Source organism: Ciconia boyciana, chromosome 1, assembly GCF_034638445.1.
Source record: "Ciconia boyciana chromosome 1, ASM3463844v1, whole genome shotgun sequence".
Classification (NCBI taxonomy): Eukaryota; Metazoa; Chordata; class Aves; order Ciconiiformes; family Ciconiidae; genus Ciconia; species Ciconia boyciana.
Window position 1 is genome coordinate 60,709,129 of NC_132934.1, and position 27,824 is coordinate 60,736,952.

Below are 27,824 nucleotides of genomic sequence, written 5' to 3' on the forward strand. Positions count from 1 at the left end.
GCGTTCCTTGCCCGGCCGTGATCGATGATTGGGCGTTCGGGCGGTACCCGCGCATGCGCCGGGAGGAGTCGCTCACACACCCTCACCCTCCCCCGTCCTCGGGGTTGTCGGTTGGCGGCCGTTGGTCTCGTTCGCCTCCGTTATTGAGGTTGCTTTGCTGCTGTTGTTCAGCAGTGGCTTATCTCCCTCAGCGGTTTATCCCCGCCGGGCCTGGGAGGGGGTAAGCCGGTGGCGGGAGCGATTTCTGCACACTGGCTGCCTCCCGCCCTGCGGAGTGGTTTGGTTGGGCCGCTTTTCTCTGTTCCCTCCTCTTCAGTGTAATACCGGTTTAGATGTTACTCTAAAAACAAAAATGCCAGGGAGAGCCTGTTGTTGGCTGGGCGTTAAACTGTTGGCGAGGTTCATGGAACCGGGGGCTAGGGGAAGGGCTGAAGGAGGATACTGGCCCGAAGAGCGCTTTGGTTTATAAACGAGTGGGGGTTTTTAAGGCAGACTACTAAATTGTCATCTCGGAGGTAGTTTTAACGCCTGCAGTCAAGTAATCTCACCAACTGCAGTTTACTGGCTTTGGTTCCCCTTTACCTGTCATGCTTGAAAAAAGGCTCCTCCCCACACCTTAGAGCTTCTCAAAAAGTATACTCAACTTCATCTAGAAATACACACTTTGCAGAAGTGTAATGTCAATGGGCAAAAAATGTAAAAGGCACAATTTATTCAAGTTTTTACTTTATTTAATGAATTACATTAAACTTAAGCGAACAGTTAATTCAGAGGTAACTTTTGAACAATGCTTATTCTCAGATTATCTTGTTTTTCCTTCTAACAATAAAATTTTTACCTACATCCCATTTCTCCATGCAAGGAATAATATGAGAAATACAAGGTGCAGGAAAATTGGGGTACTTGCCAGGAATGTAATGCTAAAATAACAATAGTTAAAGAACTTGAAAGACCTAGGTTGCACAACTACTACCAAGTACAACTGCCTATTATGGCAGTATTCACATTGCTGAACCCTGTATTTATAGGAACAGCCCTCTCTGTGCCCTTTCAGCACTTAGGAGGCCAGCCAGAAAAAGGAGACTGAAACTTCAAAAATTCTGTTCTGGGCTACTGGCGAAATCTCCTTTATGCCATCTGAACATGATCATCAAACCCAGGTAAATGTGGTTGCTAAATTTCACTTGACTTTGGAGTTTGCTGTCAAATATGTCTGAAGCTCAAGGGCAAGCATCATCTGGTTTCAACATGTCAATAAATTTCTCAGTGGAAAGGAGAGGCTTGTATTGATGAAGGCGATAAAAGGAAAGGCAAAGAGACTACTGAAATGGAAGAATACCGCTTATTGAACAACCAAAGAGCTGATGCTCATGACAATCAGCTTGGTGTTACATACTGGGCCCTCAACTGTGAGCATTAAAACAAGTGATTTCCAGAGAAGCTTGCTGCACCCTTTGCCACTACCCCAGTTTGAGAAGTGCTTATGCAGTCATCATCAAATGCTGGGGGGGCCACATGCTGGATGAATCCAGAAGGGTAGGTTGCTGCTGCAACAGGGGATGAGAGTGGAAGGAACATGTGAGGAGGGATCAAGAGCACCATGCCTGTCAGAAACTCTGCTTTCTTCTCTCTTGAAGAGGGTTGAATCCAAAGTGAGTCATGCTGCTGCCTCAGCATCATGACCATTTTCCCTTGGCCATGGACATCCTGCTCTGTTTTGTCCTTCAGTATTGTCCCTGTCCCAGCCACCTCCTGTCTTCCCACTGGCTCCAGGGCAGCTTAGGCTGCGCTCTTCAGAAAGAGAGGAGAAGGCTTCCCTAGTATGAGTAATGTTCATGGGTACAGTTGTGATGTTTCCAGCAGAAGCACCATTTCAGTAGCTTGCACAAGCTAAAGTAATTATGTGAAGTAAGACGGTTCAGTTTCTCAGGAGCTGGCTGTAGTACTCATTAGGTAACCAGCTACACCAGTTACAAGTGAGCATTTCTGCTGGCATTCTGCTAAATTTTCCTTTGAATTTTATGAGTCATGCTGCAACGTAAGGTTTAGACACATTTTCCACACAGCAGTATTAAACAGGAAAAGCTCCTAAGAAACAATCATGATGAAAGGCTAAAACATTTTCCACAGCTTTCAAGTTTGTCTGTACAAATTTCAAATGACCCAAGACACCATCATTTTTCCCTCACACATCACTTCTTTCTAAAAGGGCTGTTATTTGATGAGTAATATTTTTCTCCACCATTTTCATTTTGTTTCAGTGTGCAGGCAGGAGACTTCCAATGGCCACATAGGAAGTTGACCTCAGGCTGGGAAAGGCACTGTGTCAAAATAGTACAGGAAACCTGTGTGCTTACCAGCTTGAATAAATGGTTGTATATAGAAGAATTTTTACATTCAGCATAGTTCACCCTTTTCAGAAATGGTGATTTTTTTTAAGTCTAATTCATTAAAAGAATATACAATACGGTGACAAAAGAAAGCTCTTTATCAGTAGCTCGGAATTGTTGTTAAAGACAATGTGGTTTCTCAACTGAAAGTACTTTATTCAGGGTTTTTCTCCCCGAAGTGGTCAGTGTAAAACACAAGCAATAGAACCCATTCCACCAAAGAAGTAAAACCCTGTTGATAGCCCTAGTGGTTTCTCTTGAGAAAATTGAAACTTTATATAGCTGTAGTCCTGTTGACCTGCAGTCAACTTCCCATGGCAGAGGAGAACTATAAAAAGTAAATGTCTCTTTGGTACAGTTATATACCTCATGGGATTTTTTTTTTTTTTTCCTGAAAGCTGAGTGTAGTAATAAAGCTGTGAGCCAGTGGACCTTTTCCATTATTTTTCTTTCTGTATTTGCCACTACAAAGAGTGTATTTTATAATACGTGTAAATAAATATATATGTGTGTATATTAACCCTTATGATACCGATGTTTTGAATGACTAGGGTCACACTGAAAGATGTGAGAGATGGTAGAATGAGAAGGAGAAGGATATGAAGGCTGGAGTATCATCAGGAGATCTGTGAAAGTCTGAAGTACCATTTTAAGTGTGCCAGTGGGGGAGGACGTTCAAATCAAAGCCAGTGGAAAGAACCTCCTAACTTCTTGCAGCTTGACAGTAGTCAACTTTACTTCTAAAAGGTGTTTTGAAGCCCTTTATGCTAGTGCTTTATAGCTAATACATTTAGTGGAGCTCTGCTTTACACCATCTCAGGTTGGCTGTCTACAGATGACCCTTAAGCAGTGTCTAAAGTTTGCTCACGTGGCTCTTAACTTCTCTGTTTCTGATTAAAATCTTGGCCATATGGAGCAAAGGACCTTTCAGTGGGTTTTCTGGGGTTTGCCAGATTGCTGCAGACCTTTTTAGCTACCACCATGTTTTCTTGGATTTATATATTTCTTTACAGTATTGAATTGCTGAGAGTTGTGTGCAGAACAAAAGTCTTTGAAGTGGCACATCAAAGACAGTTTGATATCTTCGCATTACCAGACCAAAATCACATTTCTCTGGATAGTAATAAGAGGCTCCACCCATGGAGGAAGATTCTCAGAGGAAGATTTCCTGTGTCTTGTGATGAACGAAAGGGGTCAGGTTTTTCTTAGTGAGATTACTGCATCCACCTAGGAATCTATGGTGACTTCTTACAGGACGGCAATTTATACAAAACCAGGGTAGGGGCTGCATTGTTTGAGAGAGTGCCTCATGCTGCTGTCAGTTCCATGAAAGTAACTGAATGGGTGTACAAGAGACTAATGAGTGAGCCAAACAACTGGAAGAAAAGCAGAGAAGAAAGCTTAGAACAGACCTATGCAAATGGTGGACTCAGGTCTGAATCTGGGTAGATCCTGGACAAATAATGCCTGCTGCATTCCTGTTCAAAGTCTCAATATTTCTTACTCTTCCCCTGTCTCTTGGGGACCAGCTTAAGAGCACCCTTACAATTCTTCACTGTGAGGGCAGTGTGCTGTGCAGAGCTAGAACAAGAACACTGAGGTTTTTTGCTAAACGGACTTTGGTAAAAATGAACCTAGTAGTCCTGGCTCAGGTGCTAGGATAGTGCAGTTACAGAGGTCAGCAACATGAAATCACTGGATCCAAACAGTGGAAAGTGTTTTTTTCCATTAGTTCATCAGACAACTGCCTCCCAACATAGTTGTCCATTGTTAACAGATTCTATGTGGGCATTGCAGCTATGTTACTTATTTTGCAGCCTGGCACAGATTAATAGTTCTCTGGCAATTCTGCTCCAAGGCTTTGAAAGCCTTTATGAAGGGCATCAGTAGGCAAGCCACGCTCAGGAAAAGCTGTGGTAACACAGTGACTTTGCAAAGCCTCTGAAAGACTGGGGGGCTCCCAGACCTACTCGCAAATATAACCAGGGGGGGACAGGGGTGGCCGTTGCCTCCTGTGGATTCTGTTTGAAGATTTCATTGAGCTAGATCGTCTGCTGCCTCAGTGACTTGGGAAGTGGATAGCATTGCTTTCCACACTGAATGGAGGAAACAATGAACAGGAATTTACTGGAGATTTTTTTTTTGCCATGGGTATTTCCAGTGGTTGTGGAGAGGTGGAGATCACCTGCTTTTATGTCATTTAGCAAACTCCTGTCTGTATAATTTGCTGGTTTCTTTAAGCATTCCTGACAATATCTCTCCTATCAACCATATACATTTTTTATTCCTTTTCCCTCAGAGGTGATTTTCCATATGGAATATCAGTGTATAGGAAGGGTTAAAATCTTGAAGCTTTTGAGTCCTTTTTGATTTGACATTGTTGATTGAGCTGCAGAAAGCCTACCTGTTCTCGAGCACGCTGCAGAGTAACTAGAAACAATGGAGCAAGGGAGAAACTGAACAATCCAGTCCCCATTCTGTTAGAACAGCAGAGATATTTGTGAAACTAAAGTGCTCTTTCTGGACTTCAGGTTGGGTAGACACTATATTTGCTATCATGTTTGAGAACTGTTTGTCTTGTGTTTGTTAACTATTGAGGTTTCTTTTCTGAATTTTTGGAAGTGAAAGAAATTCTTCTGTGGACTGCAGGTGGAGAGTTTTGTGCAGGACCAAGGCAAGACAAGGACAAAATTCTTTTTCAGAGATATTCTATTCTATTTCAGAGGTTGGTCAGTTTAAGATAGTGTGTTTTTATGGCTGTGTTAAACTTGTACAAGACAATGATAGTGACTTTTTTTTGCAACAGAAGCTTTCTTAGTTCTTAAGCAGATTTCAGCTGTAATCTTTATTGCAAGTTTTATTTAAAGTTTTTTCAGACTGTTCACAAAGGAGAAACCAACTGTGGTATCTACAGGCTGGTAAGTAGAGTACTTCATTAGGGTGAGACAGGTACACAGACTGAAACAAAGGAGTTTTTCATCTTTTTCCTCTACTTAACTTACTTGAATACACTATCTCTGAAAAGACAAAAGAATTAAGAGAATTATTTACATCAAGGAATTGCTTGGTGCATGCTCAGTTACTGAAGATAAAAATCAGAGCAGTTTGTCTGCCATCTATTGTCATCAACAATGCAATTGGCAGCTCTGATTTAGACTATCAGGCAGCTGACAATTTCTATCTCCTGAGCTCTGTCTGTCTCAGTCGTCTGACTAACTTTGTACAATCAATCCTAGCATCTGACAGAGGCTTGGGGCTTTGATGAAACCAAGAATATCAGCCTTGGAATGCAAAAGAAACCAAGAATATTAGCCTTGTTGGTTTGAGAAAGCAATGTGAAATTATACCATCTTTCACTGCCATGGTGGTTCAGTTTTTTGTTCTTTCAGCTTCTCACCTGGCATACATTTAAGATCCAAACAAGAACATATTAACTAGAAAGCAGGGTAGTGACTAAGATTGCTGTTTTCTGTTCCTCAATGGGAATGAAGTTCAATGAGAATGAGGTACCTCACCTGCATCAATGCTTCTAGCAATCCTGCTAGATAAATATCTAGTGAATATCTATGTACTTTAATGATAGAAAAGTCTGTCTTTCTGTTTTATATTGATTTTTAATTGACTCTTAATAATTGGGATAGAAAGTGGCATGTTTGCAGGAAAAGCTAGGACACTTCTTGGGAAAAGTTTAAGATTTGTGACTCCAACTGGCTGTTCTGCAGAACATAACATTGCTACCTTACAGTAATTACTTATTTTGAGTTGCTTAAAATAGAGAAAACCAAAAGTGCGTAAGAACTAGAGATGGAACCACCAATTAAATGGGGGAATTTTCAAAATCTGTCACAATGTTGATTGTGTGTTCAGAATTTTTTTTTCCCTGAAACCACTTTTTCTTGCATAGTATCTTGGGGTAACTTTGTAAGGATTCCTCAGAGAACTGATATCAAGGCAATATTGATAATGCATTTTGTCTGTCTTATATAGTTCAGAAAGACACTGAAGAGCAGTATTTTACGAGGTACTGGGTAGATTTTGGATTTGCAACTGTTTAGAGTCTGACCTGATAATATTAATTCCAACACAGAAGTAAGACTACCAAAGGGTGGTCATTTGGGGTATTTTTTTGGTGGAGGGGAGGGTTTGTGGTTTTTTTAAATGCATTTATATGTTCTCTGACAGATTGTGGAATAAATTGTCCAAGACAATATGGTACTTCTTAGAAATCCAGGAATGACTTTATAGGCTGGAATACCTGGGAAACTAGCAAGACCTTTTTGCTACTTATTAATTAGCATAGTTTTGTACATAGGCAGGTACCATGATCACAATCAGACTTGTTAGAAAAGGATGTGCCACTCCCCTTAGTGGTAAGGCCAGAGTAAAGTTACATAGGTCCCTAATAATCAATTTCCTAATGCAGCACTGGGAAGACTTGAAGTTGTCTTGAGAAACAGTATTGTTATTTCTAGGCAATTGAGCGGTGGCTGTCATTGGTAGTGAAAATCAGGATGAATGCAAGAATTTTGAACAGAGAAACCTTACTTTTGTACTAGGAAAGTGTAACAGAAAGAAATAATTTGTCACAGGTTTTGTGAAGCTGTGTCACGTGGTTATGTCCCACCATGCAGTGGCTCCCAGTCTCGCTTTGCACTCAAAGACACTGTGCTACAGGCTCGTGCCAGGACACCGTTCTCTACTCCCATGTGATCACCATATAATTCTCATGTGTGCTTTGAATTTACCATTGCATTCCCTGCTCATGTGACCTGATTTAGTCAATGTCATGTAGCAGTGTTTGGATTAAGTCAGAGGTTTGTGTGTAACAGGGAGGCCAGTTTCATACGGAGGCCTACTGTATTTTATTGGACCAGCGGATTTGGTTAAAAATCTTTTGGACTAGCAAGTCCAGTATATCGTAGGGGCTGTGTATATAAAAAGAGTGTTGTTCTACAGGAGGGCAGACCTGCTCCTCCTTGGCTGGGATTGCCCTGTCATGTTCACTCTGCAGAAGGTAGGACAGATCGTAAAATAAACCAGCCAACACATGGGTGTGGGGAAGGCCTAGACTAGTGGAGCAGAACCATTCAGTCTCACCAGCAGCTAATGCCTACCAAAGTTCTATCCAAGTAATTGGAAATATGTGTCTGCTACCACACTGACTGCTTTGTGCAGTAAAATCACTGGCTAAACATCTCTTGACCATCCACCCTTGTACCAGTTTCACTGAGGGAAGTGATGGATGCAGATTTTTTGCAACTCATGGTATGCATAATTTATGATCACGTTTGCATCATAAATGTTGTTAACAGGTCCCTGTGACAAAGGTGAGAAGATGCTAAAGACATGGTATTCCTTCCTGCTGTGTTGGCTGTCCTTGCAGCTTGAGGCTAATCCTGGTCTTAAAGTGAGGATTACTCAGAAGGGGCTGGACTACGGTATGTCTAACATTGCCAGAAGTTAATTTATGATAAATACTCCATGCACAGAATATAGTTCCTTAATAAAGGTGCAATGCAGAAACAAGCTCCTTAAATATTGAAATAGAAGAATAAATTCCTTTTGTCACCTCACACCAGGAACACCCTTTGTCTCTTCTCTCACTTACTTGCTTCCTTTTTGTGCACCCCAAGTGTGAATTTATCCTTGCATTGCTGATTGCGTTCTCCTACAGTCCAACAGTTTTTCTACTACATTCCTCATAACAATCTTTCTTAGAACCAGAATGAGATGGTCATATAATTGCTCCTTTTTTAAAAGTGTCAAAAACCTGATTGAAAGTGCAATATTTAATTGAAGATAGTAAGACATAATTGGGAAAAAAGCTTACAATTTTGGAACAGCCACATTGCTGCACACCTTCACCCTCATTCCTCCGTTTGGCGTGGGATAGCATCTGCATGCGCCATTCTTTCAAAAAAATCTAGTAACTGTCTGCCATAATTCTTCCCCTTAATGGAATATCAGCAATTTCCACAATATATTTTCCTTACTCTCTATTCATGCTAACTTTCACTGTCTCTTACCTAAGACTTACTCCATGGGTGTGGAGGGCATGCAGTATAATTTCAATTGTTTACAGAATTAATATTAATAATAAAGGTTAACAAGGCACAAATTCAACAAAGGCTGGGTCGTGCTAAGGATTAATAGTCATTTATGTACTGAACATGCTGACAGGTAAACAATAGACTTGTGAGATGAAAAGTAGAAGCTCAGGGTTTATGCCTTTGAGATGAAAGCAAGGATCAGGTCCACTTACTTCTCTGTATGAGCATTGTTTTAAAGCCTTTTGAGGAGTTGCGAAGTGCAGGGCAAACATCAGTCACACAAAACAGAACTGATCTCCATATCTTTTTATGACACACAGGAGAAATCGCTCCCTAGGGATCTCTCATGCCTTCAGAAATGAGAATTCAGCCTGGTATTTCTGCGTGTGAGCCCAGCAGTTTTTGTGACATTCAGCATGGCCTTCAAGTGCTGAAGGAACAGACTAAGTTTGCACACCCCTGCATTAATAGTAAGAACAGACATTAACAGTGTGCCTCCCAAAGGTATTTCTTGTATTTGAAGAGCATGGTGGTGCCTGTCATGTCTTTTCCCTTAATATGAGATTTGAAAGCTGAGGCAATAGATCCTGCCTGTATGCTCCTTGCCTGCTGCAAGAACCTTGAGAGAAATCCCACCTGGGATCACTGGCTGCCTTCACTGACAGTCGTAAGAGAGCTTTAAGTTATTTCAGTCAGAGCCCATATTTTGCTTTGGAGGCAGGAATTCCTAGGGAATCATAACTTACTTCTTCATAAAAGATGCATTTTATAAAAAGGTATTCCAGTGTTGCGTTATCATTGATTTCAATTATTTGCTTTTTTAATACACTGAAGTCTGGGGGAGAAAAAAATAGATAGTTTGTATTCAGCAACTATGAGGCCAAAAGCTAAAGAAACTCATGCTAAAAATATCTGAAAGCAGGACATCATTCAGTATTAAAGTTTTAGCAGTGTCTTCATCAAAGATGAGCAAAAAGAAGGAAGACACAAGGAATTTGGGATTTAAAGATGTTCTGTTTGTAGATGATAGGGTCAGTGTATATTATCAATGCACAAGTAGCATTGAAGCATTCAAGAAAGTAGGGATTCCTTAAAGCAAGGAGAGAAGGTAACGAAATAAGTCAGAGATCTGCAGCATGCTGTAATGGATAAGGTGCAGTGGCAAAATGTATGTACTCTGAAACAAATGGGAAGAAAACTTTTAAGAGGATTGTCTTTAAACCTCAAACAACTTCCTGTACACAAGCAACAATCCAGATAGTTCCGCATTTGACACACCAGCACTTCAGATGCATATATCACACTTTTTCTGTAAGTAAACACTACCTATAGAAGTCATCTTGCTACTTCTTAACTGGCTTTTTCATTCAACAGGTATGAGACAATCTGAGGTAAAGGTGATGACCAAGCGTTTCCCAAGGCTTTCCACATTGTCAGTGAAGTGAAGGAAGTGTAACAGTTTCAGAAACCTGACAAGAGTTCTAGAATATAAAATACAACTCAGGGACAAGATGGTCTTGGTTAAATGATTTGTACATGAGGCTAATAGAAGTTATAAAGGGGTGTATAATAGGTTTAAGAATCAGAGGTTTTTATGAACTGTGTTAAAAGTGATTAAATTATTTGGCAGTATATCTGGACCTTTGGGTGCCTGAATCCAATCTGCAAGGCATGTGCTTGCTACTGTCTCCTTGTAGGCAGGAGGATTGTGATGGAGCACCTGAAGCAAGCAATATTGAAAGAGACCTTCCCAAGCTGGAGTGGGCAGGAGAGTTTCTTGTTTGTTAAGGTCAACTATGTAATTTCAAGGTAAGTAAAGGAAATACATTTCCAAGTTTTAGGATGAATCATCTTATTGTATTGTTACTGTATAGTAATAATTATGCAGCCTTTTTTTTTTTGTTCAGTGTAAAATTTTAATGGTTTATCTAACTCTGCTCCCACTGCCCAAACACTGATTTGTTTTATAAGTACTTCCTTCTACCACACTCAGAGATAGCTTTAGAAAGCTTCTGAAGGAGCACTTTGGCTGGTTTTTTAGTTGGTTTGTCTCAGAGTTTGGGGCAAGGCAGGTGTAAGCATGGCTATGACACAGCAGGGGAAATGGGTGGGAAAGAGGGAAGAATCAGTGTTATTAGCAATCTGCTACTATGAAGGACCTGTAGCAGTGGAAGTAATTTTTTTGTGTTTGATGAGAAAAAGCTGACAAAGGGATAAGATGAAAATGTGTGCAGGGGGACAATGTATCTGGGCTGACGTGGCAGGAAGATGACTTTTACAGAATCTTTTTGGATGGATTTATAATGGTAAATCAGCATTTTGATTGGATAGGGCTCGATACCTATTTCCTGCTAAGCAAAATCATTGTACCAGGAGCAGCCAGTAGAAAAACAGGTTTATAGAGTTTCCTACAATTTCTCCAAATAAGGAGACTAATATAAAAGGTTTTTCTACAGCCTTCAATCCCATCTTCCAGTTAAAGCTTTTCCTATAGGCTATAACGGAAAAACAGAAACTTCTGGTCTCTTAATATTACTATCAAGCCAAGCTCTGCTGCTCAGTAGCATTTTACTTCCTTTTCATTACAAATTTCCCAGAGCAAGAAATACCAATCTGGGAGACTTCATGTACTTTCTGCTGGATAGGGCCTGCATCCTTTATCTATACCTAACATTTTCCTAATAGCCTGCTTTCTGGCAGGCTTCATTGTATTATACCATCCTTGCAACCTTAATCCCTGCACATCTGAGCAAGCTGTGTTTGGAAAGTCTGAAGAAGAAGACACATGGGGGTAGAGGTGCGTGTGTCTTACTGCATGTCTTCCACTGTCTGCTGGGTGGTGATTATAGGGAATATTCCAGATTCTTCCTGGAGGTACACAGTGAAAGGATCATGGGCAACAGACATAAGTTACATCAAGAAAAGTTCCAATTAGAAGTTAGGAAAAAATGCTAGGGAGCACCAGAACAAGGGCCCAAAGAGGCTGGGGAATCTCCATCCTTGGAGGTGTTCAAGACTCAAGTGGGCAGGGCCCCTGAGTTGGCCCAGCTTTCAGTAGGGAGTTGAACCAGAAAATCTCCTGAGGTCCCATTCCAACCTAAATTATATGATCTTCAAAACCCCAATTCATTCTCCCAACCATAGTTCTTGAAATTGACCATCTTCCCAGTGGATAATCTGATTTTAGCTCACTGCAAACAAGATTACTAAAGACAGCCTTACTGCTGCCCAAGATGTTACTGGAAAATTATGGTCATTTTAACTAAAAGTAGCTGGTGCCTTCTGCCCCAGGAAAGTAGATTAAAGGCAGTTGTTTCAGAGATCTCTGCTAGATATCATGAAACAATGAGGAATGTGTACTACATGATAAGATTACAGCTGATATCTTTGCAATGTTCAGCTCAATTCCACACAGCCATTTGCAAGACAATATCCTTGAGTATCAGAAACTTTTGTTTTGGCAGGGAAATCTTCAAGTAAGGTTTTATTTAGAAAAATGGATCCTCTCCAGAGCCCTTTGCTGAGGCAAGGGAGGGGATACAGAACGGGGAAAGAGAAACTTTGATGTTCTTCAGCAAGTGCTAGCATTCAGACAACCTGGATTTGTTTATAGATGTAGCATCTGGGTTTAACACAGACTTATTTTCCCCCAGCAAGCACATTTCACTTTAAGGAGTTTGTTTTTCTCCCAAGTGGAGGTTTTTGTTTTGGCCAAGCATCCTTTTTTCCCTGGGCAGATATCAAGGATTCTTTTTCCAAGAATGCTACTAAGTGTAATGGTACAGGTGTCTTTCCTTCCTAAAATATACAAGGGTCGGTCATTTCTGAGAAATTCTTCTACCGAAGCATAGACTTTGCCTTTTTTTAGCAGAAGGGTTTTCAGTGATCAGAAGTCCTTTTTACTCTTTTGACATGCAGTCTAATATCCCCCTTTCTGTATTCTGTAGGCTCAGAATTAATGCTGTGGATTTCCCAGAAACTTCTGCTTCCTTTATTCCTGGCACTGGCATTAGTCTGTCAGTGGCACATGCTTCTGCTACGATCAGTGCAGACTGGAGAATGAACACGTGGCTGCTGTAAGTATTGTACAGTGCAATGCAGGTGTGGGGGACAGTTCTGGGAGAAGGATTGCAAATGAAATTCAGAAATCTAGTTGGTAATTATTATTATTTTTCAGGTAGATATGCTTTCTCATTTAACAACAATCTATTTTGAAGAATAAACTTCTTAAGAAGGAAACATCCTCTGCCAACTAATGCTTTTTTTTTTCTTTTTTTTTTAATTATTCTACTCCACAGGTTGTCTCTTTGGAAAGTATCAGGTCAGACATCTCTTAGCATGCTCAGTTTGTCCAGACTGTATATTACATAATATTACATTAATATTCAGGACCACAGAGTTTGCAATGGCCACATTTGTTACTTTCTTTGTACAGTATAACTGGAAGGTTGACTCTATAGCTAATTATCTATTTGCTGGTACAGTGCATATTGTCTTCCAAAGTGCTTCTATTAAAGGAAGGGCACTGTCAGAATGCCAGACATTCAGAACTTCTGAAATTCCAGAATTCGGGTCGTTATGGAAAGCTGACTTAGCTTCATGAACCTGTGCAGTATGAGATTGTCTTTAATTACATGATTGCATACTGATTTTTCCACTTCTTTATCTCAACATTTTTGCTATAGAATTTTAATATAATATTCTAGATTTTCTTGGGGGTGGGCGGCATCCTAAAACTTCTGGGATATCAGAAAAGTTTGCAAGGTGCTAATCTCTACAATTTGGGTTAATGGAGTAACTGGTAACAGCAGTAGGCGTCGCTCTATTTGCAAGCCAGGTAGTACAGCAAGATGGATCACCAGGCTGCAAGTTTAACAGCATGTCCTGATTTCAAAGGAGCACAGACATGCAGTTCTGCATTCAGTCTCAGTACTGGAGGCTGGAAACTGCTGTCACTGTGCCCCCAACTTGTCTGTTGTTCCTTCTGTCATACCAGTATTGTGAGGAAAAGGATACTGTGTTCAGCAGTGAAAATCAGCTGTTCCCAAACACAAAGCCACCTCTCCCTCTTACTGAAGGATAAGGACCTGGGCATAATCTGGAGAGCTCCCAGATGTATAAAACTCCTAGGACTTCACAGACAGCAAGGGAGGCAGGGAGCTGGTATGCAGGATTTGTCAGAGCATATCGTGGTGGAGGTGGTCAAAGGTAGCTTTGGTGGAGTTTAGAGGGTGAAGGGTTTTTCTTGCCTTTTTGAGGGGCAGAAGGAACAATCTGTGCTGCTCTGTTCAATATGATGTTTTGTGAATGGCTGTAGGTTTAGTGTCGTGGTTTAAACCCAGTCGGCAACTAATCACCACACAGCCACTTGCTCACCCTCTGCCCCACTCCCCGGTGGGTTGGGGGAGAGAATCAGAAAAAAAGTAAAACCTGAGACAGTTTAATAGGACAGCAGAGGAAGAGAAAATAATAATAACGATAAAAGAATGTACAAAACAAGTGATGCACAATGCAATTGCTCACCACCCACTGACTGATGCCCAGTCAGTCCCCAAGGAGTGATCACTGCCTCCCGGCCAACTCCCCCCTGTTTATATACTGAGCATGACGTCATATGGTATGGAATATCCCTTTGGCCAGCTTGGGTCAGCTGTCCTGGCTGTGCCCCCTCCCAGCTTCTGGTGCACCTGGCAGAGCATGGGAAGGTGAGAAGTCATAAGCACTACTTAGCAACAACTAAAACACCAGTGTGTTATCACATTGTTCTCATACTAAATCCAAAACACAGCACTACACTTGCTACTAGGAAGAAAATTAACTCTATCCCAGCCAAAACCAGGACATTTAGACAGATCCAGAATATGCCCTACTCTTCATCCCCTCTGTTCCTTAGTCCTACATGTTGCTTTCAGCATAGCAGACTAAGAGGGGCCAGCTGAAAAAGAGCTTTCCAAGGGAGACCACTGACAACCCACCCCTCCTGGGCTTTTTCCAGGGTCAGTAAGATGGCTCTTATCACAGCTTTTTAGTTGTGATAGTGTTATGCCTGCATTTCCAGGTCTCACTGTAGCCCTCCTCTCCACTGTGTCCCAAAGCACTGCCGGTCACAAAATCTCCTGGCACGCCCTTTGCTCCTGGAGACCTGGAGCTGAGACCCTGCTTCAGTGAATCAGGATTCCTCCTGAAGAAGAGCAGCTATAAGGATGCAGGAACAGAGGACCTAAATAGCTGGGCTTCTCCTCGTTTCCCAAGCAGCCCAAAAAAGGAGGAGGGCTGAGATCCCTTTGTGATGGTTCCTGTCACTGAAGTATGGGTAAACCTAGGTTGGAAGGATCTCTGGAAGTCATTTTATCCGGCGTCCTGCTCAAAACAGAGCAGTCACCAGACTAGATCAGGTCAGCTGTCTAGTGGTAGTGTTTAGCCAAGGATGGTGATGCCACAACTTCCCCAAGTAACCTGTCCCAATGCTGCATAACCCTCCTTGGGAAAATATTTTTCCTAATGGCTTGTGGGATGGGGGTTTGGTTAGGGACTGGAAAATGAGGGTCTGAAGAGTGGTGCTTCCTCCAAATAGCCACTTAATGCACATATACAGACTGAAAGGTGGGGTTGAAAATGGTAGTGGTGGTAGGAGGGACTTTGTGCAATACTACTCACTGGTTTGGTCAGGGGCAGTCTATGGTTTGGGGCTGGGTTAAGATTAATCTTTCGGGATCACAGCCTCCTTCCCCAGGATTTTTGCTTAGCCTGAAAAATAAAGAGGAAAGCTGAGAGGCTCATGGTTTGAGCTTCATATTGGGCTGGGCTCTTTCTCTGTAGTATGGTGCAGCCACTGTAGTAATGCCTGGGAAAAGAAAACCTGAGTAATCAGGATGAAGGAGTGCAAAGTGATGCTTTTGGTGCCAGTTCTGTTATGGTAAATGAGGTTTTTATAAGGGTATTCTAACATCCATTCAGCTCTCTGTATCCTGCTTTGTTGGTCTACAACTTCTACGACTCCTAACCATAGTCTTAATACGTAAATTTGATGGAATTTAGGTATAAGGATATTTTTGTTGGGATCTTAGAAGGGATTTTGACAGAAAGGAGGCAAAATGAATGGGTTTGAGGCGGGACAAAGAATGGAGGAATGTATACATTTTAAAGGGTTATTGAAAATTGTTACAGGAAAGAGGAAAGTGGAACAATTGCAAAGTTGAGAACCACTGGGTTATATATTTATTAGCTAACTGGCTTCTGCTGCTGCAGTCCCAGAGGCTTTCAGGGTCATCTGTCATGAAGGACTGGAATGTCTTGTGTTGCTGTGAAATTGTAACATTTTTGCAAACTTGTCAAATCCTGCACAACACTGGAAAATTCATGTCCTGGAAACTCATGCATATAATCTGTTTTTGAATACCATGCATGTCCCTAACCTACTTTAATCCCTAGAAAACCTATTCTTCATTCTAGATGATAGAAGCAAAAAGTCCTTTCAAACTTGATTTACAGGTAGTTTCTTAAATTGTTCCCTTAAAGCAGATGTTTCCTTGACTGAGTTTGGTTTTTTTCTCCAAGCAGCAAAGACCAAGGAGGAATTACTGTGTCCATCTCAGGAGTGTTTATTGCAGTTATCTTCAAAGTGTCAAGGGATAGCACAGGCCACTTGTCCATGTTGCTACACAATTGCCAGCTGAGCATTAATAGTGTAAAAGTCAAGTTAAATGGAGGATCTAGGTATGTACAGTATATTTTCTAATTACTCTGTGGGAAGTAGCAGGGTTTGTAACTTAAGGGCCACTTTTCAAATTTTTAGTTTTAGGGATCCAGTTACAGGATACAACTAACTACTGAAGGCTATGAAAATAGATTTTTAGAGGTCTGTTTTCAAATCCAGGCTCCTTTGCTGAGTATGTGAAGTGCAGCTAATCTACAGTTCTTTGTGCATGTGCCAACAAATGAGCTCACTAAATGTACTGCATATGAAAAAAATGCCATTTGGGCATATTAAAGAATACAAGATTGCAAATGGAGGTTTGCAGATATGACAGTGGTCTAGACTGATTATGCCTTTTGACAAGCTGACCTACAATTTCAGAGTAAAACTTTCAAAAGAGAATATGAAACAATACTTGTAGTTCTCCTCATTTTATTTTCTAGAAAATTTTTTTGCCTTACTCAAAGACAAAATGTGGCTAATTGAGTACTGTTTATCAACATGTTAACATGAACATTCACTACTTTGCAGATTGCCTTCTAAATAGCTCTTATGCGACTGAGAACCCCTAGCATTTATCTGAGATTCACAAACTAATAAAAACAGTCAACTGCACAGTCTACTAATATCATCATAATTGCGTCTCATTAATATAAATGACATTGACATCCCAGTCTGCCACATTTTATATTTCAAAGATTTCAATCCATGGTAAAAAGTCATTGTGTTCATTTCCTTTCCTCCAGCTGGACCTACAGCTTTTTGTCTGGTTATCTTGAGAAGCCCATTTCCACCAAATTGGATAAAAATGTAAGTTTGCAAAGGTGGTTTCAGCTAGTGAAGGAAGGAATTGAAATACAGCCCTTACATTACTGACTTCTCTCTCTTTTCATATAGCTATGCCTAAATATCAAATACAAAATCCAAATGATGGATGCACAGCTAAGAAAGCATAAGGGTGAGTTGTTGAGAACAGCTTTTTGTTAAGTAATTTTCATAGTGCTCAAATTGTAGCCTTTTTTATTGATGCCAAACCATTCCTGTGTTCATGGTACAAAAAAAGTGAAGGAATAAAAATACAGCCGTTGTTCTGTACCTTAATCTATTCCAGAGTTCACCCTAGAAATCTCTTGCATGTAACATATACAATATTCAGATTTCTTCTGTGTCCATAGCAGGTCACCTGTAATCTTTCAGTCTGTTGTAGCTGACCTGTGTTATTTCCTTAGATTTTTGAGGGGAACATTTTCATGCTGATCCTTTATGCTCTTGGTACTGTGGACATAAGAAAACCTGAGTTAGCAGTAATCCACTAAAGAGCTAGCAAACATCCCTGTAATATCTCATAAACTTAGCACATCTTGTTTTGAACTTGAGTTCAGTGAGATAACAAGATGCTGCAGGAAGACAGTGTCACACTAAGCATGGTGTGTCTCTTCACACCAGTAACAATTCCTGTGTCACTCTTGCAGAGGCATGAAGACAATAGATATCTGTGTCCAAAAAGCATATATATGTAAGATTTTCACCTCTATAATAAATACCACAGCTTTTCTTTTTTTTTTCTTTTTTTGTTGTTGTTTTTTTTCCAAGACTAAGAATATTTGTAGTTTTTGCCAATTAAAATTCATTTAATTCTCCTAAGTCATATAATTCAGGTCAGAGAGTTTGTTCCCACTCTTCACTTTGCATTGTGGATATTTCTATTATCTGCTCTGCTATTCAGGAGCAGAGTAAGTAAACTTTTATTTTTCCTAAAATGGCCTATACCTGCCATGTGCCAAGCAGTGGCAAATATTACTGAAAATCATGGTCATCAAGAACATTTTCCTGTGCAGCACATACCTAAACACTTTAGGCTCAAGGGTACTCCAAGCCGTGCTGTCATACTGAGGGGTTCATAATCTCTGTGTGAATTCACCATTTCTCTTTAAACCCACCTATTTTTATACAGTATGAACAGAGCTTACAGTCCAATCAAAAATAACAATCAGACTGAAGTTGCGTGCGAGCGCCTTTCAGAAAAAGTCTTCAATCATACTGTCTGATAAAATTCCCTCTATTGTTGTGAACAAACATCCCTTGTCTTCAACACTGATATGCGTAAAAACATGCTAATGTCATCTTCCAAAGTATTTAGTAGTATTTACCAGTATTTCACTAATCATATAGGAGAGTTTAGTTCTCTTGTGCAAACATATAACAAAAAAGGGGACTCTGCCCTCAATACTCCTTCTCTCACTGCATGGGAGAGATTTCTGAGGAGTGTATTCAATTGTGAACAACAGGAGAACAAGGCCTAAACCAGGAGGAATCAGTGACTTTTCCAGAGGGAATGCTCTCACTTTTTCCCTTATAACAAGTTTTTTTATTTTCTTCTTCCTCTCCCACCATTATTCTTCTTCAGCTTCATAATTTCTATAATTATAATTCTATTATAATAATTTCTATAACTAAACAATAACTGTTTGTGATGTGTTTTTGTAATAACAGCTGTTTTGTTTTTGTCCATCATTCTTCTAGTCTTAAGCCAGATTGATGCATTTGCACAAATAGACTATTCCCTAGTTAGTTCTCCAGCAGTCTTCAAATCACACATTAACTTGGATTTGAAGGTAATTTGTCTTTAATATCAGTGTGCTTTCTAAGACTTTTCTGATTCTCTTTTGTGTTGATTCATTTTCTTTCACTACAGTCTTACTCAGCATCTCCAATATTTAATTAGAAAAGCAATAAGACATTTGGACATTTTGGTCAAGAGCTATTTTGGAAACCAGATACAATTGTTTATTTAATAAATTAACTGCATTTGTTAATTAACCAAAGCTATTATTTAGAATTAAATTATGTCAGAGTTTAAACCCTTCAGAGGTGCTTTTTAAACAGCATTAAAGTGTTCTTTAGATACACAGCTCTTCCACCTCTGCTTGGTCTTCACCTGTTAGTGGTGATACATAATCCATGATGGCTACCAATGTGATTGCAATCCAAAGCATTTGTTTTGAGATGACTCAGCATCTTGTATATGTACAGGTCATACCCAAAAAAAAGACTTCTCACAGACGGTCCTTGAGCAGCATACAGCAGTTCCTTTCTTATCTATTTTTCACCTTTGTTGGCAAGAGATATCTCAGCAACGCCCAGCTTTTCCAGCAGCTTTAAGTCCTTGTAATTCAGAGCATCCCTGTGGCTCACAGAACTGACTTCAGTTAAGAAAGATGTGCTAGACCTGTGGTTGAAACTCTCCCTTTTGGTTATTTTGTTCAAGCAACTTTTACCACCCAGAAAAACACTCCGCAAGCAGGATATGCATAGCTTAAAAATACTAAGCGATTATTTATCAGCTACTGTAGCAAACTAAAACTTACAGGATAAATTTTAACATGCTGACATCCTGATGGGATACCAGATGAGTCTTTGTAAGTAAGTCAGTTATTAATCAGTTAAGGAAGTTACTGGTCTTCAGTGCTCCTTGGAACAGGCTGATTCTTGACGGTTATGAGTTGCCATCTTCCAACTCTCAACTTTTTTCTTACGGTTTTATAGCTCTCCATGTCAGTATTTTTCCTGTTGAATCTTTCAGCTACTAAGCATTACAGTGTCAGTAATTACACAACTTACTGTCTGTTCCTACTTTTCTTGTCTTACATGGCCTGAGCTCACATACCTTCTCACATTTTAAGAATTATTTTCTTAGTATAACTGAGCTAAGGTCCCACACCTGTGCAGCACCCAAACTAGGTCTTGGAGGACTGGCAGCTGGACCAGGGCTAGGAGTTAGGTGGTATAAAAGGCTCCTTTGTGTCCCTGTCCTAAGCAACTTCCAGTGCTTTTGGGGTGTGCCTGAAGATTTTCTTGAAATGTCACCCTTAGAATTAAATTAACAAATGGGTCTTTGCCACAAGAGAAGGAAAACTGTGGTCCAGAGGAGGTTTTTTGTGTCTCATAGCTGCAGTTCAGAATACTCACTTGAATGCTCGAATTCAAACTTTGAAAGTATGGAGGCCAGATTTTCTCTGATTCCTGTGTTTTTCCAAAAGAGCCTGAATTTGCTGATTTTCAGGGCATATCATAAACTTATTTGCTTACTTCAGGTTTTCTTTAATGTCAAGCTTTTCTTCAGATTAGGAAGAATTCTTTCTGTTCAACCACTGCTAATGCATTCTGACAGATACAAATGTTTACAGCTGGAAATACTTTATAATGACTTTTTGCAGGGCACAGTCTATCCAGCAGGAAATCACACAGACCCTCCCTTTGTGCCAGCTCCGTTTGCTCTGCCAAACCAGGGTGATTCCATGCTGTACCTGGGAGTCTCCAGTTATTTTCTTAAGTCTGCTTCACTGGCTTACTACAGAGCAGGGGCCTTTAACATCACCGTCTCCAAAGAGGTGAGAATAATTTGCATGTAATAGAATTACAAATATCAGCAGCATGCATAGTCAGCAAAGGAGACTAACACATTATGTTTGCCATTTCACACAGATTTGGGTCACACTTCTACATTTGTAGGAGCGCTTCATGCCATTCATTCTGTATGTCATCATTTAAAATAGTCAAAGTCTCCCTCAGACCTAAGTCTGAACTTCTTGGCAGCTCTAGGCAAGGAATGACAGATGTGAACATCACAGAGTTGGTGTGCAAGGAGTGGCAGAAAGAACCAAAAAAAGCTTTTCTCTGCATGGATTCTACATAGGAAAGGAAAGGACAAGACAGGAAAAAGTGTACTGAAGCCACAGTCTGCTGCATAGAGGCCCACAACAAATGTATTGGCTGTGTTGAGAGCTAGAATAAAACCTCAGACTTAACAGAGCAGCAAAATGAGGCAAGAAGCAGGCACAAGGAAACTAAGCTTTCAGCTGTGGGTGAAGAACATACAAGACTTCTCTCAGAAATGCTGTTTCCACACTGGCATTAGTAGTCAGAGTTTCCAAGAAGTTTTGCTAACTGAAACAGTGCTAAGAGGGTCTTTATAAAAATTGGTGACACAAATGGCACTGACAAACATCATCACCGTGGTGAGCAGCAAAAGGACAAATAAGATTTTTGAGTCCTGCCTCTGACAGATTCAGTATATTTCATCTAAGTCCCAAAGGCATGAAGTAAGCAGGATGCCACATCTGTTCTTTCAAAGAATAATGCTTGTTCACTGGTATATGCTTCTGAAACATGTCCATGAGAAATCTGTCTCTCTTCTGTCCCACAGAGCACTGTGGGTTACCTAGAAATCATTCTGGGGCAAGGAAATACTAAATCAAAACATGGATTATCTAAAACTAAAGTAAACAAGGTATGTTTTTTTTCCCAAGGAAAACCTCATTTTCAAGCTGATATAATGATCTAATTTATTTCATTTGTTTACAGCTTGCTACTACTTTTAACCTAAATACCACCTTATTCAAAGATTTCATTCCTGAGGTGGGTACTTTTACTTGTACAGACCTTTTCAGAAAGAGCAGTAGCTAAAGTTTCTTATGGATGTTATCTGTGTACTAGCTCATTTACAAAAGTTTGGAGGAGGCAAGGAAACTGAGCTGGTTTATGATTAGTGCAAGATTCAAACATACATGTCTACCCCATCATAACTCTATGTTCTTCCTAACTATATCACACTACTCTTTAGTCATTCTCTACCCCTCTAAGTGCTGGATTTGCTCTCAGTCTCTGAAACAGTTATAAAGACTAAGTAGTAGACATCTGTGAGATCAGTTTCTTTCTATTCTTGTTCAAGGTAATGGTATCTCTGCTATTGGTAGCCTAACTTCTGTATGCAAAGACACCTGACTTATGACTACTGGATATTATCTACAATCGGATGTAATAGTCATGAGTAGCTAAACTTATAAATGTGATGCAAGAAATTAAGATACTATGAGATGCTTTAAAAATCCCTAATATGGCAACATTTACTATAAAATTATGAAATTTGGAATCTGTGGCACTGCAAACTAACATTTTGTCCTCTAGGAATTTCTCTATTTTTCAAAAGATTGGCTGTTTTGGAAGGCTGCCTCTTTTCCAAATTCTTTATATTGTCAGGGTCATTAATTTTTTTTTTACTGGAATCACTCATTTCCCTCATTTCTTTAACATGCAGTGCTAATCCCCTCCTCTTGAAATAAATTTTTCAGGAACAACCTTTAAATTATTTCTCTATATATGTTCAATATTGGTGGGTCTAAAACGTCATCATTTGGTTTATGGTCTCTGAAACTCAGAGTATATGCAATGCTAATTTAATCATCTCAGTTGCTATAATTAAAATGATGTATTTTTAATATAGGTTATTTAACAAGAGGATTGGTATATAGCACCTGATTATGATGCAGCCACAGAAATTGTAGCTTAAGAAAAGCTTAATGCTGCATTCAACGTTTTCTTCCTCTTTGAAATTCCACAGATTGCTCTGAGTTACATAACAGCATGCCCAGTGCTGCTGAAGCTGATGGCTACATCACCACCTGCGGTCAGTTTAAATGCAGACAGATGCATCCTACAGATCACTGGCCGTATAGAAGTGTTTGCTGTTCTGCCAAATTCAGCCACCCAGTTCATCTTTACAGGGAATCTAGTAAGTAACATGAGCTAGAAGATAACATTCGGTGCTGGGGCTGAACAAATCACACAGTAATCTTCCAGGTCCTTTGAAAATCATAGACATCAGCATAAAATAGCATACACTGGTCTGCCACAAATATGTATACTGTTCTGTTGCATTTCACAGGGAGGAAACATGCACCACATATTGTAGAATTTAATAGGCAGATGCAGAGAAAGCTACTTATGAAAGCCCTTTTTTCCATGTGGGAGGTTGAGTGATTATTCAAGAATAAATTGTAATATATAAAAATGTGATTATCTGATGCCCAGTCTTCCTAACTTGTTTGTTATAAAAAAGTTCAGTGTGTCCCCAGACATCTTTTCATTAGCTTGAAAGTGAACCAATTGTGTCAGCCATGCAAGGACTTCAATGATCCTAATGATAAGGAGGCAATCAGGGCAGTATTATCACTTCGCTCACGTAATCTGGCAGAAAGCGGCAAATTCACAGATGATTTCACTATCTACATGTACTGACCAAATAAAAAGTTTAGACATTGTGTTTCCAATCACAAAAGCAATTGCATTTGTGCCTGTATCTAAGACAGTATCTATCTGTGTATACAGTCACAGAAGACTGTTTTGTTTTTTTCCCTGCAGACAGCCACTACCAGAGCCAATTTGACAATAACCAAACAGAAGTTGATTATCTCATTACTTCTGAAGAGGTAACCAAGGAAAATTCAGAAAGCAACATTAATGATCCCAACATTAGGACAGAACACAACTTCATTGTGTCAGCCTGACAGTGCTTGTTTCACCATGAGAAAAAGAAAATTAATTACCTTCTTTCTCACAGGGGCTCTGAGATACTTTTGACTGGTTAGTCTAAATCTTCCAGATGAAATATAATAATATTGTGGAACAACCATGTCTCTCATGCAATGTGATACTACCCCTTTCTGTAGGTTAAATACCTTTCCAGATGACAATGTTCAATTTATTGGTTATCTTAAAGGCATCTGTTTCAGTCTGTGCTGATGTTGGAGAATGAAGTTCAGCAGTTTATTCGAAACCCTCTAAATGTTGCTGCCATGCCATGTCTGAGCATCATAAACAGAACTGCCAGAGTGCAAACACTGCACTGGACCACTGTAACTAGCTCTCTGTGTGCCTTCACATGAGGGGAAAGGAAAAGTGAGACTACATAGCACATACTGTAACAGCAGACACCATGCCATCAAACAAATGAGACTAGAAAGGTGTCTGTAGTTTGAAGCAAAGCTCAGAGCTTTTTAGATTTTGCTTAGATCTTGCTGGTTTTGTGGTTACCTACAGTTATGGGTGTTCTCAGCTGTCTTACAACAAATATTATTCACACTTCAAGCTGGGCTGGGTTTACAGCCCCTTTCTCCCTAAATGCACCAGATGGGTAGAAGCGCAGACTTTCAGGCAAGTAGCCCACATTGATGTTTCTTCTTGTTAGCTCTATACTCCAAGTTGGGGCAGAATTCCAGAATATATGCTATTTTTTAGCCTATTGCATTTTCATTAAAGAAAAATGTCAGCATCCTTTTCTTAGTTTTGGTCACTGGACCTTTTTAACAGGAGAAGAGGACTTAGAGTGATCAGAGCCTGTCAGTATAAGTTTAAGAAGTAATGGTGCCACTCACTTAGAGCTTTTGACACAAGAATGTGTTCTTCTGTTCTTCAAAATGTTGTTTCTCCCCAGCATATTTACAGTGATCTGAGGATGCATTACAGGCATCAGTGGAAAAAGTTAGGAAATCATAATGGTTAGGAATGGACATGAGTTTATTCAAATCATAATGAACATTTGAGGAATGTGTAGTTCAGCCATTACAGGAAATGGCAATTCCAGGACAATTTGATTTCCCAAGCCTTATGTCACAGCCCAGGACTACACATGACTGTAGGAAGAGATTAGTATCAGAAAGATCCCAGTGATTCTAGAACTCATTTGTAGTTGTGCCAGTTCTGATTAAAAGCTGTTGGGAATCAAAGAGTGTTTGGCAAAGTTAAATGTGTGAATCAGCATGAAATCAGTATGAAATTCCACAAATGAATCTTCAAGCAGTGTGCATAACTTGTGCCTTCATCCTTTCTAGTGAATCCTCTTCTTTTACTTCTTTTCCTCAGGCTCCAGTTCTCCCTGCTGCAGTCCAGTCTTGGCTTCTCTGAGGTAAGTTGATGGTTTCAGTGCCTAGGAAAGGTAGCTGAGCCCTTCAGAGATAAATGAAATTCATCTGACCTTGTTGCTGGACAATTCTTGGTCTGTCTTGGGGATATCATCTGCCACTGCTCTTTCTGCTTTGAAATAGTATATTCTCTGCTTTTCTTTTTCTTTCCAGTAAGAGGAAATACCTCTTGGAGTGTTGGGGGTTTTTTCTCATCAGAGGCTCCAAGTGTTATGGAGTTATTACCATGTAACATTAATTGAAACAAAGAGAAATGTCTACCTGGGTCTGCATGACCTAACAAGCCATCATAGTTGATTCTGCTCACTTCTGTATCCAGCAGCACAAAGGCAGGCATGGGGCTAGCACCTCTTCTAGCTGTTTCTGACAGCCAGCCTGAATTCACAGCTGGATTGAGTAGGCATACCAGTTAGAGTGAATACAAAGTCAGGCTTAAGCTCAGTTTCAGGAATTATCTTGAATCATTTCAACCAAATATCAGAAAAAGGGGAGTCAAAAATAAGGAATAAAAGAAACACCATGCCACTGCTTAGATCATTCGCTGTAGACTGAGAAATGGTCAGTGAGCAGCTCAGCCCAACCTACATCTTTAAGTGAAGGGAGGAGGACACTAATCACAGTGGCGTAAGACAGAGCACCAGAACAGGGTAGTTCTTGCCACCTAGAGAACAGTTCATTTCTGAAAAGTGAGTCCTGGCAGCTGAAATGAGGTTGAACAGATTTCATTCCTAAAGTTATGGAATTAAACATACAGCAAAGGAAAAAAACAAAAAAAAACCAAAAAAAACCCCCCTTCAATTTAACTTATTGTGAGAAAAATGGACACCTCTTTGCCATTTATATTTTACATTGCTCAGCTGCAACTTAAACCAAAAAAGATCTTTTTTACCTGAGATTTTCTCTGCCAAACTCTGTTCTGATCTTTTAGCACGTCACTCCAATTCTAACCCTCCATCTCCCCTGTCAAGCTGTAATCCCATAGGCATCAGGCAATAATCACCAAATGTGTTTTCCCCCTCACAGCAGATGTCACTGGTGGAGAATTTTCTGTCTTATGCTTTACGGAGTACAGTAATCCCAGTAATCAATGGTAAGGATTGTCGCCAGTTCCTGAGCACAGTTGGTGGGAAAGCAAGACAGAAACCATAAAAAGGAGTGCCCCATTTTAAAGACTGTGTTATGGGAGGTTTTCTGTCTGTTTGCTACACCTGGACAGGTCTACTCTGTGCTGGACTTCAGTCCTGGTCCCTCAGTCACCTGGACCAGGGGCTGGGACAGAGCAAGTCTTGGCTTCCTTCCAAACACTGGGCTTGTGTTTCCTTTTCACTGGATGCAGCGTGGCAGGAGAGCTGACACATGCTTGAGTCTTGTCCTGACACAGAGTCAAGGCCATGACCAGAGAACGGCCCAGACTGGGGAAGCCCAGAAGCACGCTTGCATCTTGGGGCTTTGGGGTAGCATCTCTAACTTTATCACCTCCCTCTGCCTTTGTGCTTCACCTGCTGCCACAGGCAGGACAAAGTAGAAAATCAGCTCAGTGGGATGCAGAGAGTGAGGGATGATGAAGAAAGAGGTGAAGATGGAAAGGAGCGGGTGGAAGAGTACAGAAGGTGCCTATGAGGTAAACAGAGGTGAGGAGACTGCTGAGGAAGGAAGCTGTTGATGAAGAGAAAGAGAATGAAAGGGAGGGATGCAAAAGTCAGATGTCTGGAAAAACAAAGGAGGGATAGATGAGAATAAGAGGGACTGACAGGATTAGAGGATCAGGTAGAGAAGAAAGGAAGATGGAGAATAAGTCAGAGTGGGAAACAGCAGAAACTAGCTCTTGTGGGGCAGATATCTGGAGAGGAGCAAAGGCAGTCAGATCCCAGTGTCAGACAGCTGAGAGAGATTGTAAGAGGTTTGTATGCAACTTTTTCACAGGATTTTTTGCTTTTTAGCAAATACGAATAATGGCTCCCTTGAGAGGCACAAGGATGGCTGATTAAAGGAAAATTGCAAAACAAATTGAGTTCCTTGAGAAAGATGCTTCTGAAGTGCATTTCATTATTACATTCAAATGTATTTATATTTGTCCTTTCCAAAGATAAATTAGGAAAAGGATTTCCTCTTCTTAACTTGGCCTACACTACCCTGACTGGACCTGTAATAAAAATTAATCAGGTGAGAAGCCCGATTTCTTGTTAAAGAATATTGCTTCTTTTTCAGGCCTGCGCATTTGTGTGTGTTCCTGCGTTGGGTAGACCTAAATGTTGCTAATAGTAAAGCTTCAACTATACGCTAGATATAAAATCCAAACTCTGGATCAAAAATGAGTCCTCCACACACCCACCCCTAGCAGCTGTAGGTTATAAAGGGTCCACTAGCCCTTTGGGGTATGCCAGCATGGGGACACCACAAGGACAGCTCTGCTGTCCCCAGCAGGGCTTAGGAGCATTGAGTGCGTGAGTCCTCACTACTCTGACCGTTCCCTAGGAAAGCTCATAGGCAACCTGAGTGTCTCCGTGGCAAGCGTTACTCAGCCTTTTGGAGGGTTGTATTAACTTACATCAGAGCCCATTCCTACCCTAAAGTTACCTAAAGTTCAGGAAGCATAGTGCCACTCTTCTCTCCCGCCCTGCCGAGGGGCTTACCATGGGATCTAGTCCCAGAGTACTGACCCTGAATATGTCCGTCTGAAATTTAAGGTAATTTTACATGTTCTTCTTTCCTCAGGGTCATCTGGTGATTTCCACTGATGTTCACTACAAACAGGAGGAAGGGGGAGATGAGGACCTTCACAGTCACTCCTAATGTCCCTTTACTTTTAAACAATCATAAGAGAAAAATGTAGTCTTCCTTCTGTTGGCTTGTAGGGATTAGATGCTATAACATTAGAAGCATGGCTTTTCATTGCTATTTTTAATGTTTTAGTAAAACTTCTTAATCA

General features: G+C 40.4%; 1 protein-coding gene across 1 annotated transcript; it reads left to right on the forward strand.

The window, feature by feature from the left end:
- Positions 1 to 53: 53 nt before the first annotated feature.
- Positions 54 to 27,694, forward strand: LOC140653174 (BPI fold-containing family C protein-like). Its single transcript, XM_072865367.1, has 17 exons — positions 54 to 110; positions 1,268 to 1,409; positions 7,703 to 7,828; positions 10,138 to 10,249; positions 12,388 to 12,516; positions 15,998 to 16,156; positions 16,883 to 16,946; positions 17,034 to 17,094; positions 18,660 to 18,751; positions 20,354 to 20,527; positions 21,501 to 21,554; positions 22,537 to 22,707; positions 23,337 to 23,404; positions 24,837 to 24,879; positions 25,919 to 25,985; positions 26,982 to 27,058; positions 27,611 to 27,694. The coding sequence occupies exons 1-17, from the start codon at positions 54 to 56 to the stop codon at positions 27,686 to 27,688; spliced, it is 1,674 nt and encodes a 557-aa protein (XP_072721468.1). The 3' UTR covers positions 27,689 to 27,694.
- Positions 27,695 to 27,824: the final 130 nt, after the last annotated feature.

Coding starts and splice junctions, on each gene's coding strand:
- LOC140653174 (XM_072865367.1), top strand. CDS start 54: ATGCGCCGGGAGGAGTCGCTCACACACCCTCACCCTCCCCCGTCCTCG. Junction 12,517..15,997: donor AGAATGAACACGTGGCTGCT/GTAAGTATTGTA, acceptor TTTTTCTCCAAG/CAGCAAAGACCAAGGAGGAA. Junction 17,095..18,659: donor ACAGCTAAGAAAGCATAAGG/GTGAGTTGTTGA, acceptor TCATTCTTCTAG/TCTTAAGCCAGATTGATGCA.